The 14,726-nt window shown below is 36.6% G+C and overlaps 1 protein-coding gene and 1 pseudogene across 1 annotated transcript; one reads left to right on the top strand and one right to left on the bottom strand.

Moving 5' to 3' along the window:
* Positions 1-340: 340 nt before the first annotated feature.
* LOC122306671 (probable pectinesterase/pectinesterase inhibitor 54) lies at positions 341-3,398 on the top strand. Its single transcript, XM_043119130.1, has 3 exons — positions 341-785; positions 940-1,536; positions 2,464-3,398. The coding sequence occupies exons 1-3, from the start codon at positions 473-475 to the stop codon at positions 3,153-3,155; spliced, it is 1,602 nt and encodes a 533-aa protein (XP_042975064.1). The 5' UTR covers positions 341-472; the 3' UTR covers positions 3,156-3,398.
* Positions 3,399-8,024: 4,626 nt separating this feature from the next.
* On the bottom strand, positions 8,025-8,429 carry LOC122308117 (annotated as a pseudogene).
* Between the last annotated feature and the right edge of the window lie 6,297 nt (positions 8,430-14,726).

Below are 14,726 nucleotides of genomic sequence, written 5' to 3'. Positions count from 1 at the left end.
TTAAACGTCTCCGTAAGTGGTACCACATACTAAAAATGTTCCGTATTTGAGATAGGTACAACATATATATGGACAGCAATGGAGTCACCAACAAATCACATGCAGTGACGGCCCAAGTGGATAACAAGGTCCACCTGGAAGGCTTTAGACATGTACAAGACTTGACCAAGACATTTTTGCACACGACACACGATTCATGCACCATGTTTTGTCGTGGCTGAATAAAATCTACTAATAAATTAACTAACCGTAAATCTTATCAAGTGAATGATTTATTTTTCCAACGTTTAATGTTATTCAAAATATTTATATGGACATTAGCGTTTCTGTTGCCCCACGCATAGCTTCCCAGACTATAAATTATGTCGAGTAGCAACCTCTCTTTCTAGGTGTGCTATTTCCTTAAGGATCGAAGTCAGTTAAACTTTCTCTCATTAAATTAGTTGTTTGCTGATCGAGTGGATTCTTTAACATGGGAAGGGGAGCCCAAGGGTGTCTAGTCCTTTGGTTATTGGGATCTGCACTAGTAGGGGCCTCGGCCATCTTCTCATTCCCTGCCATGGATGGTTATCAAAAGCATGTCCATGAGGAATGCGCCTTCACCAGATATCCTAGCCTATGTGTTGAAATCTTGGTCGGGGTGGACTCGGGAAATCAGCCTATTGACTTTGTTTCCACTCTTGTTGGCCATGCCATATCTGAAGCGAAGCGGACTCATTCCGACTTCGCCAAATTCAGCTCCCAATTTGGAGCCCAAGATGCCAAAACCGCTGATTCTGTCCCAGGTTATATATTATGTTGTTAATAGAAAATCTTCTCCCATACATGAGCTGCTTAAAAACAGCTGTGGAAACAACAGTACTCCACATTTGTCCATGTCCCTTTTGGTGTGTCGTTTTTTTCCCAAAAAGTAAGCCACGGTTTATACTGTACTTGCAGGCTATTGTCAAGAGCTAACGAAAATGTCTCTCAGGCGGCTGGACCAGTCCCTGTTAGCTCTCAAGCAATCTCCAAAGAAAAACAAGCGTGACATTCAAACATGGCTAAGTGCTGCCTTGACTTTCCAACAAGCTTGTAAAGACACAGCCGACAGCCTCAGGGTCTCCGAAGAGTTCATGGTTCAGCTATCAAAGAAGATGGATTATCTATCTCAATTGGTGAGTAATCCCTTAGCTCTTGTCAACAGGATCACAGGGAATTCAAGGAACAACACAACTCGCCCTCTTGGTCAAGATCAAGCTACTTTTCCCAAGTGGGTCTATGCACGAGATAGAAAGCTACTTCAGGCAACCATCATAAAGGCGGACGCAGTAGTTGCAAAAGATGGATCAGGTAACTACGAAACTATCTCGAAAGCCATCGAGGCTGCTTCTGGGAAACGGTTCGTGATCTATGTGAAGTCAGGAGTTTACAGGGAGAAGATTCGCACCAACAAAGATGGCATTACATTGATAGGAGATGGCAGATATTCCACCGTTGTAGTTGGTGACGATAGTGTCGCCAAACACACTTCCTTGCCGGGCACTGCTACTTTCAGTCAGCTCTCTCTCTCTCTCTCTCTAGCTTGCTAGCTTGTTTCATTGCGTCTATCCATGTAGTTATATATGCGTCATAATTTAAAAGGAGAGGAGTTCAAAAATAGAAAAAATGAAAATAAACAAAAGGAAAAACACTTTTGAAGTAAAAGTCACACAACACGTGATTGAAATTACGCAACACAACAAAGTATTTTGTACGATGCTACAGTTTGAATGGCTCCAGTAGCAATTTTTTTTTTACTATAATAGGAAAATTAAACTGCCATTGTTCTACGTTAATCCTCAACACTCACTCTCAAATATCTTAAAAAAAAAAAAAAACACTCACTCTCAAAAGTTGGGAAATAAAAACTGATAAGTTAGTCGTTTAATTAGATATCCTACAAATTCAGTAGAAGACTTTTCTCTCTGAATACAGTAAGAGACTTTATTAACAAGTAAAACACCCGCTCAAAGTTTAAGCAGATTTTAAGTGTGATAGATATATCAAATGAACTATGTAAATTTTATTATTGTTAGTATAAATATTTCAAATAATATTAAGGTTTTATTTTGATAGTGAGATAAAATAATTTGTGAATAATAAGAAAATGAATTATAAATACTAGTTAATATATTTTATTAAATTTTAGAAATATTTTATTGATTTATGTAAGTACTGTATAATTTCTCTAAAAAATATAAATAATTACCTGACTCATGTAAAAAGAATATTTTTTAAATAATAAATTATACTTTTTAATTAAAATAATTATATAACATTTGTATACTTTATAACTATAGATAATATTACTCTAAATATAGCTCAGTCTCGCTTAAATATCTTAAATCCCAAAACAAAGGAATATGTTCCTGATGATTCACGTAGCTTCGAGAGCATTATATGCGCTAATGATGCTGACTTGTTGACAATCTGGCCCCACAGCAATCACAGGTGATGGATTCATTGCTCGTGACATTGGTTTCCAAAATACAGCAGGTCCTCAAGGACAACAAGCCGTGGCTCTGAGTATTGCTTCGGATCATTCAGTTCTCTTCAGGTGTACTATTTCAGGCTACCAAGACAGCCTCTACGCGCTTGCCCTCCGTCAATTCTACAGGGAATGTGATATATACGGCACCGTAGACTTCATCTTTGGAAATGCTGCAGCTGTTTTTCAAAGCTGCAATTTGGTACTACGCAGACCACACAGCGGTTATAATGTGATCCTCGCCAATGGAAGGGACGACCCTGGACAAGACACTGGCTTCTCCATTCACAAGTGTAATATCAGGGCGAGCTCGGATTTTTCTCCGGTTAAATATTCCTACAATTCGTATCTAGGAAGGCCCTGGAAGCAGTACTCTAGATCAGTGATAATGGAATCTACCATTGATGATTGTATCGCATCCAGAGGTTGGATCGAGTGGCCTGGAGCTTCGAGCTCCTATCTCAAGACACTTTATTTTGCAGAATACTCCAACGTAGGGCCAGGGGCAAGACTTTCCAAGAGAGTACAGTGGCCTGGATTTCATGCTATTGGAGCGGAAAAAGCTGTTGAGTTTACAGTCGCTAACTTGATTGGTGGTACATCATGGCTGCCTGCCACTGGAGTAACGTTCATCTCCGGCCTGTAGTGATTTGAAATGAAAGGATATTTTGATTGCTATGTGTGTCTTCGAAGTAGGTTAAATTATGTCCTTTTAGAGTGCCAAAAATAAAATAGAAGACAAGAAACCTACATGAATTAATGTTCATATCTATTTAATTGTTCTAAGGTATTGCGTATAGTTGCGATGATATTAATGTGTTTGTATTCAAGTTTAATTTCATATTGTATGATTTGGAATTTTAATTCAACTCATGTATTATTGATGACATGCGACTGTGATTCTGTAGAATTATCGGGAGACGTCAATGAACTCACTACTTTACAGATCCAGATTAATCACGAGGTCCTGAAACCGACATACATGATTTCCTAAAATGCTTAAATTTTGAGTTGATAATCATAGACTAATCAGTAATGAGAAATGCTTTTTTTTTTTTTTTCTTTTTTTAAATAGTAATGAGAAATGCTTTGATCATACTAATGGGTCTCGAGCATTTATTTTTAAGAATATTTTACACTTGTCCAGTCGGTGGCTGTAGATATGCTTACTAGGAGTACTTGTAAGGGCGACGATGGAGAACCTCCGATGTCCCCAGGCGTCCCGACAAGACACCATAATTAATTATTACAAAAGTTAAATGGATAACTATAGCTATTCAGTACTGGTGTAATAGTTAATCATTGAAAGTTATATAATGAATATTGAACCATTAATATCGTGTGCGTACACATGGCAGTACGCGCCAACGTTGAAAGAGTAATCGTTTTGTATAAATCGTTGGTTTTGCAACAAATTAAGTGAAGCATATAAATTGAAATTACGTTGTCGGTGATTCGTTACGTAGGGAATCCTAATTAATTTGAGTGTCGGCAGGCTTGACAATTGACGCAGTTATAGAAAAGTCTACTCTCCAAAAGCTCTTAATAATTATGGTATTGATCGTGAACGTGTTCAAGTCGGAAGTTAATCATGTGGATCCATTAGTCATAAAGTTTGTGAATCAGGAGTGTTCATTTAGGCCCGACCCGGAAATGGTATTTCCACCCGAAGCAAGTCAACTTCCGATTTTCCACATTAATCTTATCCAATTATCTGATTATCCTAACATTACTTAAAACCTTAATTTCCGATCCGTTTGCTTTTCCCAAATTAAGATATGCATGAACTGTCCCTCCTACACCGAAGTTCCTACAGATTTTAAGAAATGGCAATAAATACAACTAACTGCCCATTGATAAACGCAAAACCATGAAAGAGAGACCGTGAAAACTGAAAAGACCATAAAAAGCAAAGAAGAAGATATAGAGAAGGAAAACATAAAAATAAAATAAATTACTATTTAAAGAAGGTTTACTTTGCTTTCTTTAATTTTGAATTAAGCTCCTTTTAAGCCAGAAAAGGAATACAAACGCCCCCTCAATCCAGATTTATGGAGGCGAACTGAATCATGACGAGTCGGCCGGACTCGCTTATTTCTCCTCCTGCTCCCGCCAGCTGGTTAAAGGTACTTCTCGAAAATGATCCCTTCAAGCCTTACCAGAGTTTAACTTGTTTATTTTTAGAAAACTCACGTCTTTCTCTCGTATTAATTATTATAATATTTTTATATTTTTATATAAAATAAAATAAATAATTTAATTTTTTTAAATTCTAATATAAAAATAAAATAAACAACTTAATTTTTTAAAATTTTAATATAAAAATAACATTAAAATAATATATTCTAATAATATTTTATCCAACTATTTTTAACTTTAATTTCAATTTATCTTATTTCATCTCTAAAATCAAACAAGACCTGAACAACTTTCAACTTTTGCACTCCCACGGGCAACTTCTATAGAAGGCTCCACCACCATTGATTCTTCCGCTGCCGATTCCGGCCTTTTTGACTCTGGTTCCTCCCCCAACATCTTCAAGCAAAATATCTGTCCAGTTGATCGAGTTGCTTTAGAATTTGCATCTTGGGTCTAAAGACTACTTCTACAACTTCAGTATTCAACAAAATGGTACAAAAAAAGGGCACGATTTCAGATTGCTTTCGGTTATCGGGTAATTCTCGACCCGTTCAAAAGAAAAGCATAAATAAAACGAAAATTTTCACTACGGTTCCATCTTATTCCGGATTTGGTAATTTGTATCGGGTTGGATTGAAATTTCTAACGGGTAAGGCTAGCGGTTTATTTGTACAACCCTCACTACAAGGATTTAGGCTTTTTACAGCGCCTAAAATCTTTGCAAATCGTGCTAGAAAATGCTGCAATACCTCAATTGCAGCATCTCCATATCCCTTGCATGTTCGCCGATATAAAAGTGTTATTTTTGATCATTTACAAGGGAACAGTAAAAACGCTGCAATTAATTTCTTTTGCAGCATTTTTTCATCGCTGTATTTAACAAGATATAGCGCTGTAAAAAGCATGTGTAGATGTATATCTTAGCGCTGCAAAAACTTAATTACAGCGAATTTAATCCTTGCTTTTAGAAAAAATTACGCTGCAAATAATGATAAATACAGCAGCGTTTTTATGTCATCGTTGCTTTAATTACCTTTTACAACGTTTCTAAGTCGCTGCAATTTATAACGTAGCGCTGCAAATGATAAGCAACAAAAGCAACAAATCCTATTTTCGCTGCTTTAATATGAATTCACAACACCAAAATATCGCTGCAAAAAAGTAGTAAATCGCTACAAATGCTGAAAAATAAAAGCAACAAATCCTAATTTCGCTGCTTTTAGACTATTTAGCAACACTACGTTATTATCGCTGCAAAAAGTTGTCCAGCGCTGCAAATATCCCATATCAAAAGCAACAATTGCTTACATCGTTGCTTGAAGTATTTATTGCAACATCACAAAATCGTTGCAAAAAGTTAAGTAGCGCTGCAAATACATTTAATCCACTTTCCCTTCAGTTGCCTTTCTCGTTGCTTAATAATTGTTGCAACGGAAAACTAATATGCTGCAATAGGACTATCATTGTGGTAGGGTAATTGCAGCGATGAAAAAACGCTGCAATTACCTGTACAATAATTTTTTTTTTTTTTTTACATCCGCTTCATAGGCGTGGGTATATTTCTCAAAGTCACATTGTCATAGTCAACTAAATTATTTTATTTAACTCACTAAATTATTTAAATATGTAATTTAGTGACATTATTAAAAATACATAATTGTTTATATGCCCAAGGAACCTGATGGAGATAATTTGAAAATTTTATTTTAATACCTTAAAATGCACTTAATTATTGAAAAATATCAACCATATATAGACTGATAAAAGATTTTGCAATACTTTTTCACCTACATTACAACGACTACACATATACTTAATAAAATGTGTAGTGCTTAGAAGATAGTAAACATATTAGAAAGTTTGTTTAACTTCCCTTATATGCACCGATGAATATAATAAAGCAAACACATTCATTCATCTAAACTCAGTTGTCATTCACATTAAGTGTAGTTATGGGCTATACATGGGGTGGACCAATTGGAACCAAGAATTTACAACTTACATACTACTAAATGTATAGAACACATTGTTTCTTCTAAACATTAGATGAAACTGTCACGACATTCATTTAGATGATTTCGCAATGTCCTGCTCTTTTATATTTAAAAATGATATCTAGACCAAGTGCACCTGGACATTGTAGGTTGTATAGAACAACTTCATCACAATTGCTTCATGTGGGGGGAATTCATTATCGCATTTCTGTACATGGCTCTCTCAAACTCCAACCTGGCAGTTATTAATAAAAGTTCTAGTCATATGATTGCAAATAATTATTTATAGCGATTTATGTGAGCTAAGGCAAGAAACACACATCTCACATTATATGGAGAATAATTAAATAAATTAAAACTAGTGTGTAACTACTTTATCACCACTACAAAAAAAGGCTAAATTGGCGGCGTTGGTTATACGCCGGCAACTATCCCAAAAAACGCCGCTACTTAATTCGCGGCGTTTTTCTAACGGCATAACCGTCTGCCGGTACTGGAGGGTCGCTATTTTCATTGTTCCGGCGTTTGCGCAAACGCCAGTATTTGTAAATCCCATTAGTGGCGTTTGTATCAATTTAGCGTCATTTTTTGAAATGCCACCACAATACCCACATTAACAGCGTTTCTGGAAACGCCGCCAATTTATCGTTGCCATCCCTTGCATATACTAGCGGCGTTACCTTAAACGCCGCTGCTACTACATTACCGACGCAGCATGCAACTTTGGCGGCATTTATTTAAATGCCACTAATAGTACATTAGCGGCGGAACATTGAATTTGTTAACGGCGTTTATATGACCGCCACCACTTTTTAAAATAGTAGCGTTACGATAAATGCCGCTACTAGTAATTTGGCGAATTTATTAACGACATTTATTTAAACGCCGCCCCATTACGTTGCCAACGCGTCATATAAATTACTGGCATTTATTTAAATGCCACTAATAGTACATTGGCAGTGGCACATTAAATTTGTTAACGGCGTTTATATGATCGCCACCACTTTTTTAAAATAGCAGCGTTACGATAAATGCCGCTACTAGTAATTTGGCGAATTTATTAATGGCATTTATTTAAACGCCGCCCCATTACGTTGCCAACGCATCATATAAATTAGTGGCATTTATTTAAATGTCACTAATAGTACATTGACAGCATATTGAATTTATTAACGGCGTTTATCTAAACGCCACCATAAAGTTTTTAAACGCTGCCACTAATTCATTGCCGACATATTTTTTAAATTAACGACATCAATATAAACGCCATTACGAATACGTTACAGCCGCATTGCATTAATTAACAGTATTTAAAAATTAGTACAATGTGCAAATTGCTTTTTTTTTTTTTTTTTTTGTAAAAGGTATATTAGATTTTATGCCATATCCACAATTCAAACAGCCACACGTGAAAGATCATAAAGTAATTTCAATATTCATAAAACTAATGAAAGGAGTCAAAATCCTTAGACCACATTGCATCGACCTAAGAACAGTATTTCAAACACGATAATGAACTAGATTCTCTCTCCATTACTCTACTGTTGACGAACTTCAACTTTCTTTTTCTGCCAAAGGCGATCAAGCCCACTGTCAACATCTCCCTGAGCTCGAACAAATCCACAGAGAACAAAGGTGGAGAAATGGCCGTTGTACACGCCATTCTCATCCAAATGCCCGACGTTGATCTAAACGGAAGCATGGTCCTTTGAAGTAATCAACCTGTTTGTAAATATGCATTTCCTAGGAATGTAAAGCTCGGTAATAAGCCCCTCTTCGTTCTACATCTTGGCTTCTGTGTAAACTACTTCTTCAAACCCTTACCAATCTGTGCACATTGCTTAAAACACCATATTCACTAATGTTTTCAGGAAGCGCGCAGTAGACCTCCATCTGCATAATGTCAAAAAATTTATGGGTAGTTCTTACAGCTTGGAAACCATATGCTATTAGATCACTATATTTGGTAATCACAGAAATGATACCACCCTTTTCAGCTTCAAGTCTGCACAGATATGCCAACCGTGCACCAGCCTTATATGGAGCCACCACATATTCGTAATATATCCCAGATCTAAGAACCTGAAAAGTCACTACGGAGACATTTGTTAGCAGTGAATCTAGGTCCAAACGGAAAAAAAAAACAAAAAAAAAAAAATCTTTAAAAAAAAAAAAAGTGTTGATGGAAATGAACTCGCTATCTAGAACTAGATCAAGATGCATAGACTAATAGAAATATGGCAACCTGGTACCTGTATCACTTGATGTGCCATGGATGGAGTAATACTCATTGCTCTCTGTAAGTTAAAACGGTTAAATTTTTTAAAATGTTCCATAGCTTTTGAAATAGAGAAAGCATACACAGAAACAATGCCATGAGAATAACAAAGAAGATTTTTTATGCTTATATGCAGAAACACATGGCCCAACTGCAGCAAGACATGGCCCTCGGTTTGGAGAATAATGCTCTGTTCTTCTTGCTTAAAACAGAGGCTGGTTCGGTACTTATATGCAGGTGGTTGCTGGTTCTTGAATTGGCATCTCTGTGGCTTCCGATGCATCTTTCCAAGTGCGGAAGGTGGTGGCGTTGGTTGGAGGGACTTCCGTTGTGCAGGAGAGGACTCGGCTACATTGGGCTGCATCTCCTTGGTTGACGGCGTGTGTGTGGTGATGGTAAAATTGTTGGTTGATACTCTGAAGCCCTAGAAGCAAAAAGAAGGAATAAGATGTACTTATAAGCTGGAAAGCGGAACGTCTGCAGTGTGTAAGCCGTGGGAGGGAAATTTAAATTTTATGAAAATTTAAGGAACGTTTAGGGCGCCAACTTAGTTTTTGTTTTGACCATATTTTGAGGGAAATTATATGTGTGGGTATGTACGAATATTTGAGGTGGGCTGAAGGCGCCAACTTATAATATTATGCTTGCTTATTACTCTTTGATCTAAATATTCCAATCTTATGTATAATTGAGATGTTAATATAATATTTTTTATAAATTATATTATATAATATATATAATTATGTTATATAAAAGATAATGTTATTATAATTTTATGTTAATATAAAAAATATATATAAGACAATTATTAATTTATTATAATCTTAAACATGAATATTTATTTAATCATATGCTTTAAATATAACATATATATTGATAACATTTTATCGTTTAATAAATTTTCAATATATTCTTCTTGATAATTATATTAGTTACTAATGTATATTAATTAGTATATAATGTATATTAATTACAATTTATACTGTATGGCCTTATACTAACAATCTAATACCATTATAAGTAATATACTTTATGCTTATATTAGACATTCTGCTTGAGTTCGCTCGAGCTCAGTGTCGAGCGAGTGTCGAGCGAAAGTCGAGCATTCCAATCTGCCTAAGTTAGCTCGAGCGCAGTGTCGAGCGAGTGTCGAGCGTTCAACTCTGTCTGATTTCGCTCGAGCGCAGTGTTGAGCGAGTGTCGAGCGTTCAACTCTGTCTGAGTTCGCTCGAGTGCCATGTCGAGCGAGGGTCGAGCGTTCAACTCTGTCTGAGTTCGCTCGAGCGCCCTGTTGAGCGAGGGTCGAGCAAAAACATCTCACATGGTTTTATAAAACTCATGCTGTTAATGTGCATCCATCCGGAACTCGAAGCAATTACTACACATTTGCATCCAATTCTTTGCCACATATAAAAAATCGATGCAAAAAGCCATATTCTTTGTAGTGCTAATACTATATCACTATTGAAAAAGCAGTGGTTCTACACAACACTACACCTAGAGGGGGGGTGAATAGGTGTAGTCTAATTTTTATGGCCTTTTGAAAATTAATCAAACAAGCAGATAATAAATGAAACAAATAACACAAATAATCAACACATGATTTTGTTCACGGAGTGGAAACTCATTTGAAGAACCTCTTCAAAATCTAAAACCACTCCGGGTGTAAGACACCACCTCAAATCCACTATAGAAACTTTAGTTTGTTACAACCAATTTAGAACACTCACAAAACCTTTGTAGTAGCTAAACTTGGCTTGCAACACCACGAGTGACCCACTCGATCTCTACACGCATGTAGTGTCGGAACTCCGACCTTCCTATAGCTTCCCACGAGAACCTCTCGATCTCTGCATCAACGGCAGCTCCGGACTCTTCCGGCCAACAAAAATGTCCACTTCAATGGACTCAAGTAAAAGCTGATTTTTGTGTATGTTGTGGTGGAGAAATGTTTTTGCAAGAAAGAATCAATCAAATGGGGGAGAGATTGCTCTAAGATGTTCTTGGAGGCCCTTAGGGTTTTTGCTCTGATTCTCTACACATAGAACAGAAGCTAACATGTTCTATTTATAGTTCCCATCAAATGAGGCGTTCAAAACCCTACATTGTAAGTGATCTGGAACATTGGCTCGAGCGAAGTGTCGAGCGAAGGTCGAGCGCCGAAATCTGCCTGAGTTCGCTCGAGCGCCATGTCGAGCGAGTATCGAGCGGTCGACTCTGCCTGAGTTCGCTCGAGCTCAGTGTCGAGCGAGGGTCGAGCGACACACTCTGCCTGGGTTCGCTTGAGCTCAGTGTCGAGCGAGGGTCGAGCGGTTGAATCTGCCTGAGTTCGCTCGAGCCGTATGTCGAGCGATGGTCGAGCGGTTGAATCTGCCAGAGTTCGCTCGAGCCGTATGTCGAGCAATGGTCGAGCGGTTGAATCTGCCTGAGTTCGCTCGAGCGCTCTGTCGAGCGAGGGTCGAGCGAAGTCGCTTCTTTTGACCAATAATGAGCACACTTCCAGCCCACTTCAAGCCTTCCGCAACAACACTTGTTACAACACTATTTTACACAGGTTTTCACAAGAATATGCCAACACGCTCATTTTTCCCTCAACAACTATGATACTATTAATTATAGTGATATAGTAATACTAAACTATTAATGATATAAACATACTACCAACACAAACTTTTCAACACGATACTATAATGCCAATCAAATTGTGGCAGCCTAGCCAGAGTACAAGGCTAACACTTGTAGATCGAATGATCAAGAAATTTCTTAAGATCTTCGACAGCAAATATAATATATATATTAATAACATTTTATCCCTTAATTAATAAATTCTCAATATATTCATTTTAATGACTATATTAGTACATTAGTAATACTAATATACATTAGTATATAATGTATATTAATTACAATTTATACTTTACGGTCTTATACTAATACGTACTCTAATTCTATTAGTAATATAATTTAAGTCTATATATAAATTATTATATAAATCACTATACTAATACTATATCACTTATGAAAATGCTTGTACAAGGCTAATGCTTGAAAATCAAATGATTAAGAAATTGCTTAAGATCTTCGACAACAAATATATAGAACTTGATCACTAGACCTTAAAGAAACTCTTAACTCCTAGTTTTAAATAATAAAATGTAGTTCGATTGAAATCTTTCTTGAAACAACTTGACCACTAAACCTTAATATATGAAATATAATTCACTCAAATTTACTAGAACCATTTATTTGTCTAAAACTAAATTAAGCCAATAACTAATGACAGGAAATAAATCCTTATAATAAAGTCAACTAAGCTCTACTTATAGAAAATAAAGAGATTCTTAAATAGATTTAACATTCCATAGTTAATTATCTCACGCATACTTAAATCTTCAAGGATCTGCACCCATAAACGTCACATTCCAATGATCAAAGTATTTTCTCAATAATTATTTATAGCCATGTCGGGTATTTAATTTATTGCATGTTGATTATTATTTTTTTCCACCACCAGCGCTGGAATATCTTGCCGTTTGATCTTCCCCATAATTAACATGGCTAGGGTTGCCGCCACACGTACACTTCTCTCGTGCATTACGTTCCGACAGAGCAACGGCTCAACAGAGCGTCCCTTCACATCGCCCGGCCTGATCACATCTTATCCTCCACAGAACAACGTCCCCACATGGAAACCCGCTCAAACCAAGTGCAATTTCTCTGTCACAGTGTCCATCGATTGATAGAAGACAGGCTCTGTTTTGTAGGTTCAAAACAGAGCACTCCATATTGTGCATATCGAAAGCCACGGTACACGGTAATACAGAGGCTGTAGTAGAGGGCGCCATATACGTACAGGTCAGTACCAAATTTATTGCGTTTTTATTTAGAAGTTGATGGTTTCTCAACACAGTTGATGGTTTCCCATTTTATTTACAAGTTCCCTAGCTACAAACTATTATCACTGATATAGTTATTTAAGTATGATTGGTAGATTTTCTTTTGTTTGGTTTCCATGAAAACAGAGGAATAGAATGAGTAAGAGCAAATGGTTGTCGGGGCGGCCTGTCTTCTTGTGTTAATGCTAATGGTTTAATCCTTAATGGCTTTTTTTTAGCTTTAGCGATTAGATCAAGGACGTAGCACAATTGGGCACAAAGCAATAATGTCTATATTCTAAGTTTTAGATTTTCGTATTTGTTTCATGAATCTGCTTTCTTTCGGACATGAGTTGTTGTCTTTGTTGTGTAGTTGTAAAAAATGTCTGATTTATGGAGATGGGGGGTTCCACAAGGCACTTTTTAAAATGGGACTTATTTCATTGCTAATGGTAATAACAGAGTTTGGTATACAGACACTGCTCTAGTGCCAACCATAAGATTAACCATCTTATAAGGTTATTTATGTGAGGGTTTGGGGAGTAGAGGAGAGAAAGCATCTTACTTCGAATTTCAACATGAATAACATTTGCTCATGTTGGAATTGTAAAGATGAAAGTTTGTCATTTTAATGAGATTTATAGATTTAACATCATTTGCAATACCATAGATATAAAACGCCCACCACCAAGTGCAATTTCATATGAGTGAATAAGAGCTTCCTCTACTAATTTCTGCTTATGTGATAAGCCCACCATGCCTTGATTAATTAGAGACTCCAAATCCAAAGAAAGCAACTGAAAAATCCAAAGAAATTATGTTTATAATATTCTTGTCTTAATACAGTAGAATATTAATACATGTTGAGGGAGAAATCTTTGTCTCTCAAATTGTTAACTTTTGGTGCTTGTTAATTTGTTTGTTGTCGGCTCCATGTAGTACACCTTACTTCTAGAAGGAAATTATTATAGGCCTTTAAACCATCACCATCGTTTAATTAAACCATCTCCCAATCCGTATCTCAACATGTATTATAATTTATTCTATTTATAATCGAAGTTTAAAATTATTGATGATCTTGCATTTTGATTCTATTTTGTTTTCATATTTATTATATAGTTAAGCTATGGATAGAAGTTGGATGAAAAAACCTCGACATACACAAGAGTATGTCGATGGTGTCAATGACTTTTTGAAGTTTGCATGCGAGCATTGTGATACAGATTCGCCGATTTGTTGCCCATGTAGAAAATGTGGATTACGTAAGATGTTCATGCCCCACATGGTATATGATCATTTGATTAGCTATGGAATTTCTCAAGGTTACACCATTTGGCATGCTCATGGGGAGAGAATAGGGGAGGCATCTTACCATGCTACTGATGCCCAAAATAATAATGAGCAAATAAATGAAGGCTCTGGTGGGATGACAACCATGTTACATGATGTTTTCCCCATGTTTGATCCTGAAATAGTGGAGGGTGGGCCTGAAATAGGTGTGGATGCTGGAGAGGCTGGAGTGCAAAATGAAAATCGACAAGGTTCTAGCGAAAGAGTTAATAAATTTTACAATATGTTGAAAGATGCTGATGAACCATTATATGAAGGGTGCACAAAACATACTAAGTTTAGTGCTATTGTACGTCTCTGGAATATGAAGTGTTTGGGTGGATTGAGTAATAGCATATTCACAGAACTACTTGAATTTGTGAATGAGTTGCTCCCACCAGGAGCATCATTTCCTAAAAATACGTACGAGGCGAAGAAGTACATGAATGAGTTAGGTCTTGGATACGAGAAGATCTTAGTATGTCCCAATGGTTGTATGTTATTTTGGAAGGACAATGAGAATCTGGAAACATGCGTGGTATGCGGAGCGTCAAAATGGAAGCAAAAAGAGTCTATGGATGATAGGTCTAGAAAAGGTAAAA

This window comes from Carya illinoinensis, chromosome 4 (genome assembly GCF_018687715.1).
Source record: "Carya illinoinensis cultivar Pawnee chromosome 4, C.illinoinensisPawnee_v1, whole genome shotgun sequence".
Taxonomy (NCBI): domain Eukaryota; kingdom Viridiplantae; phylum Streptophyta; class Magnoliopsida; order Fagales; family Juglandaceae; genus Carya; species Carya illinoinensis.
This window is presented reverse-complemented; position numbering and strand designations above follow the sequence as displayed.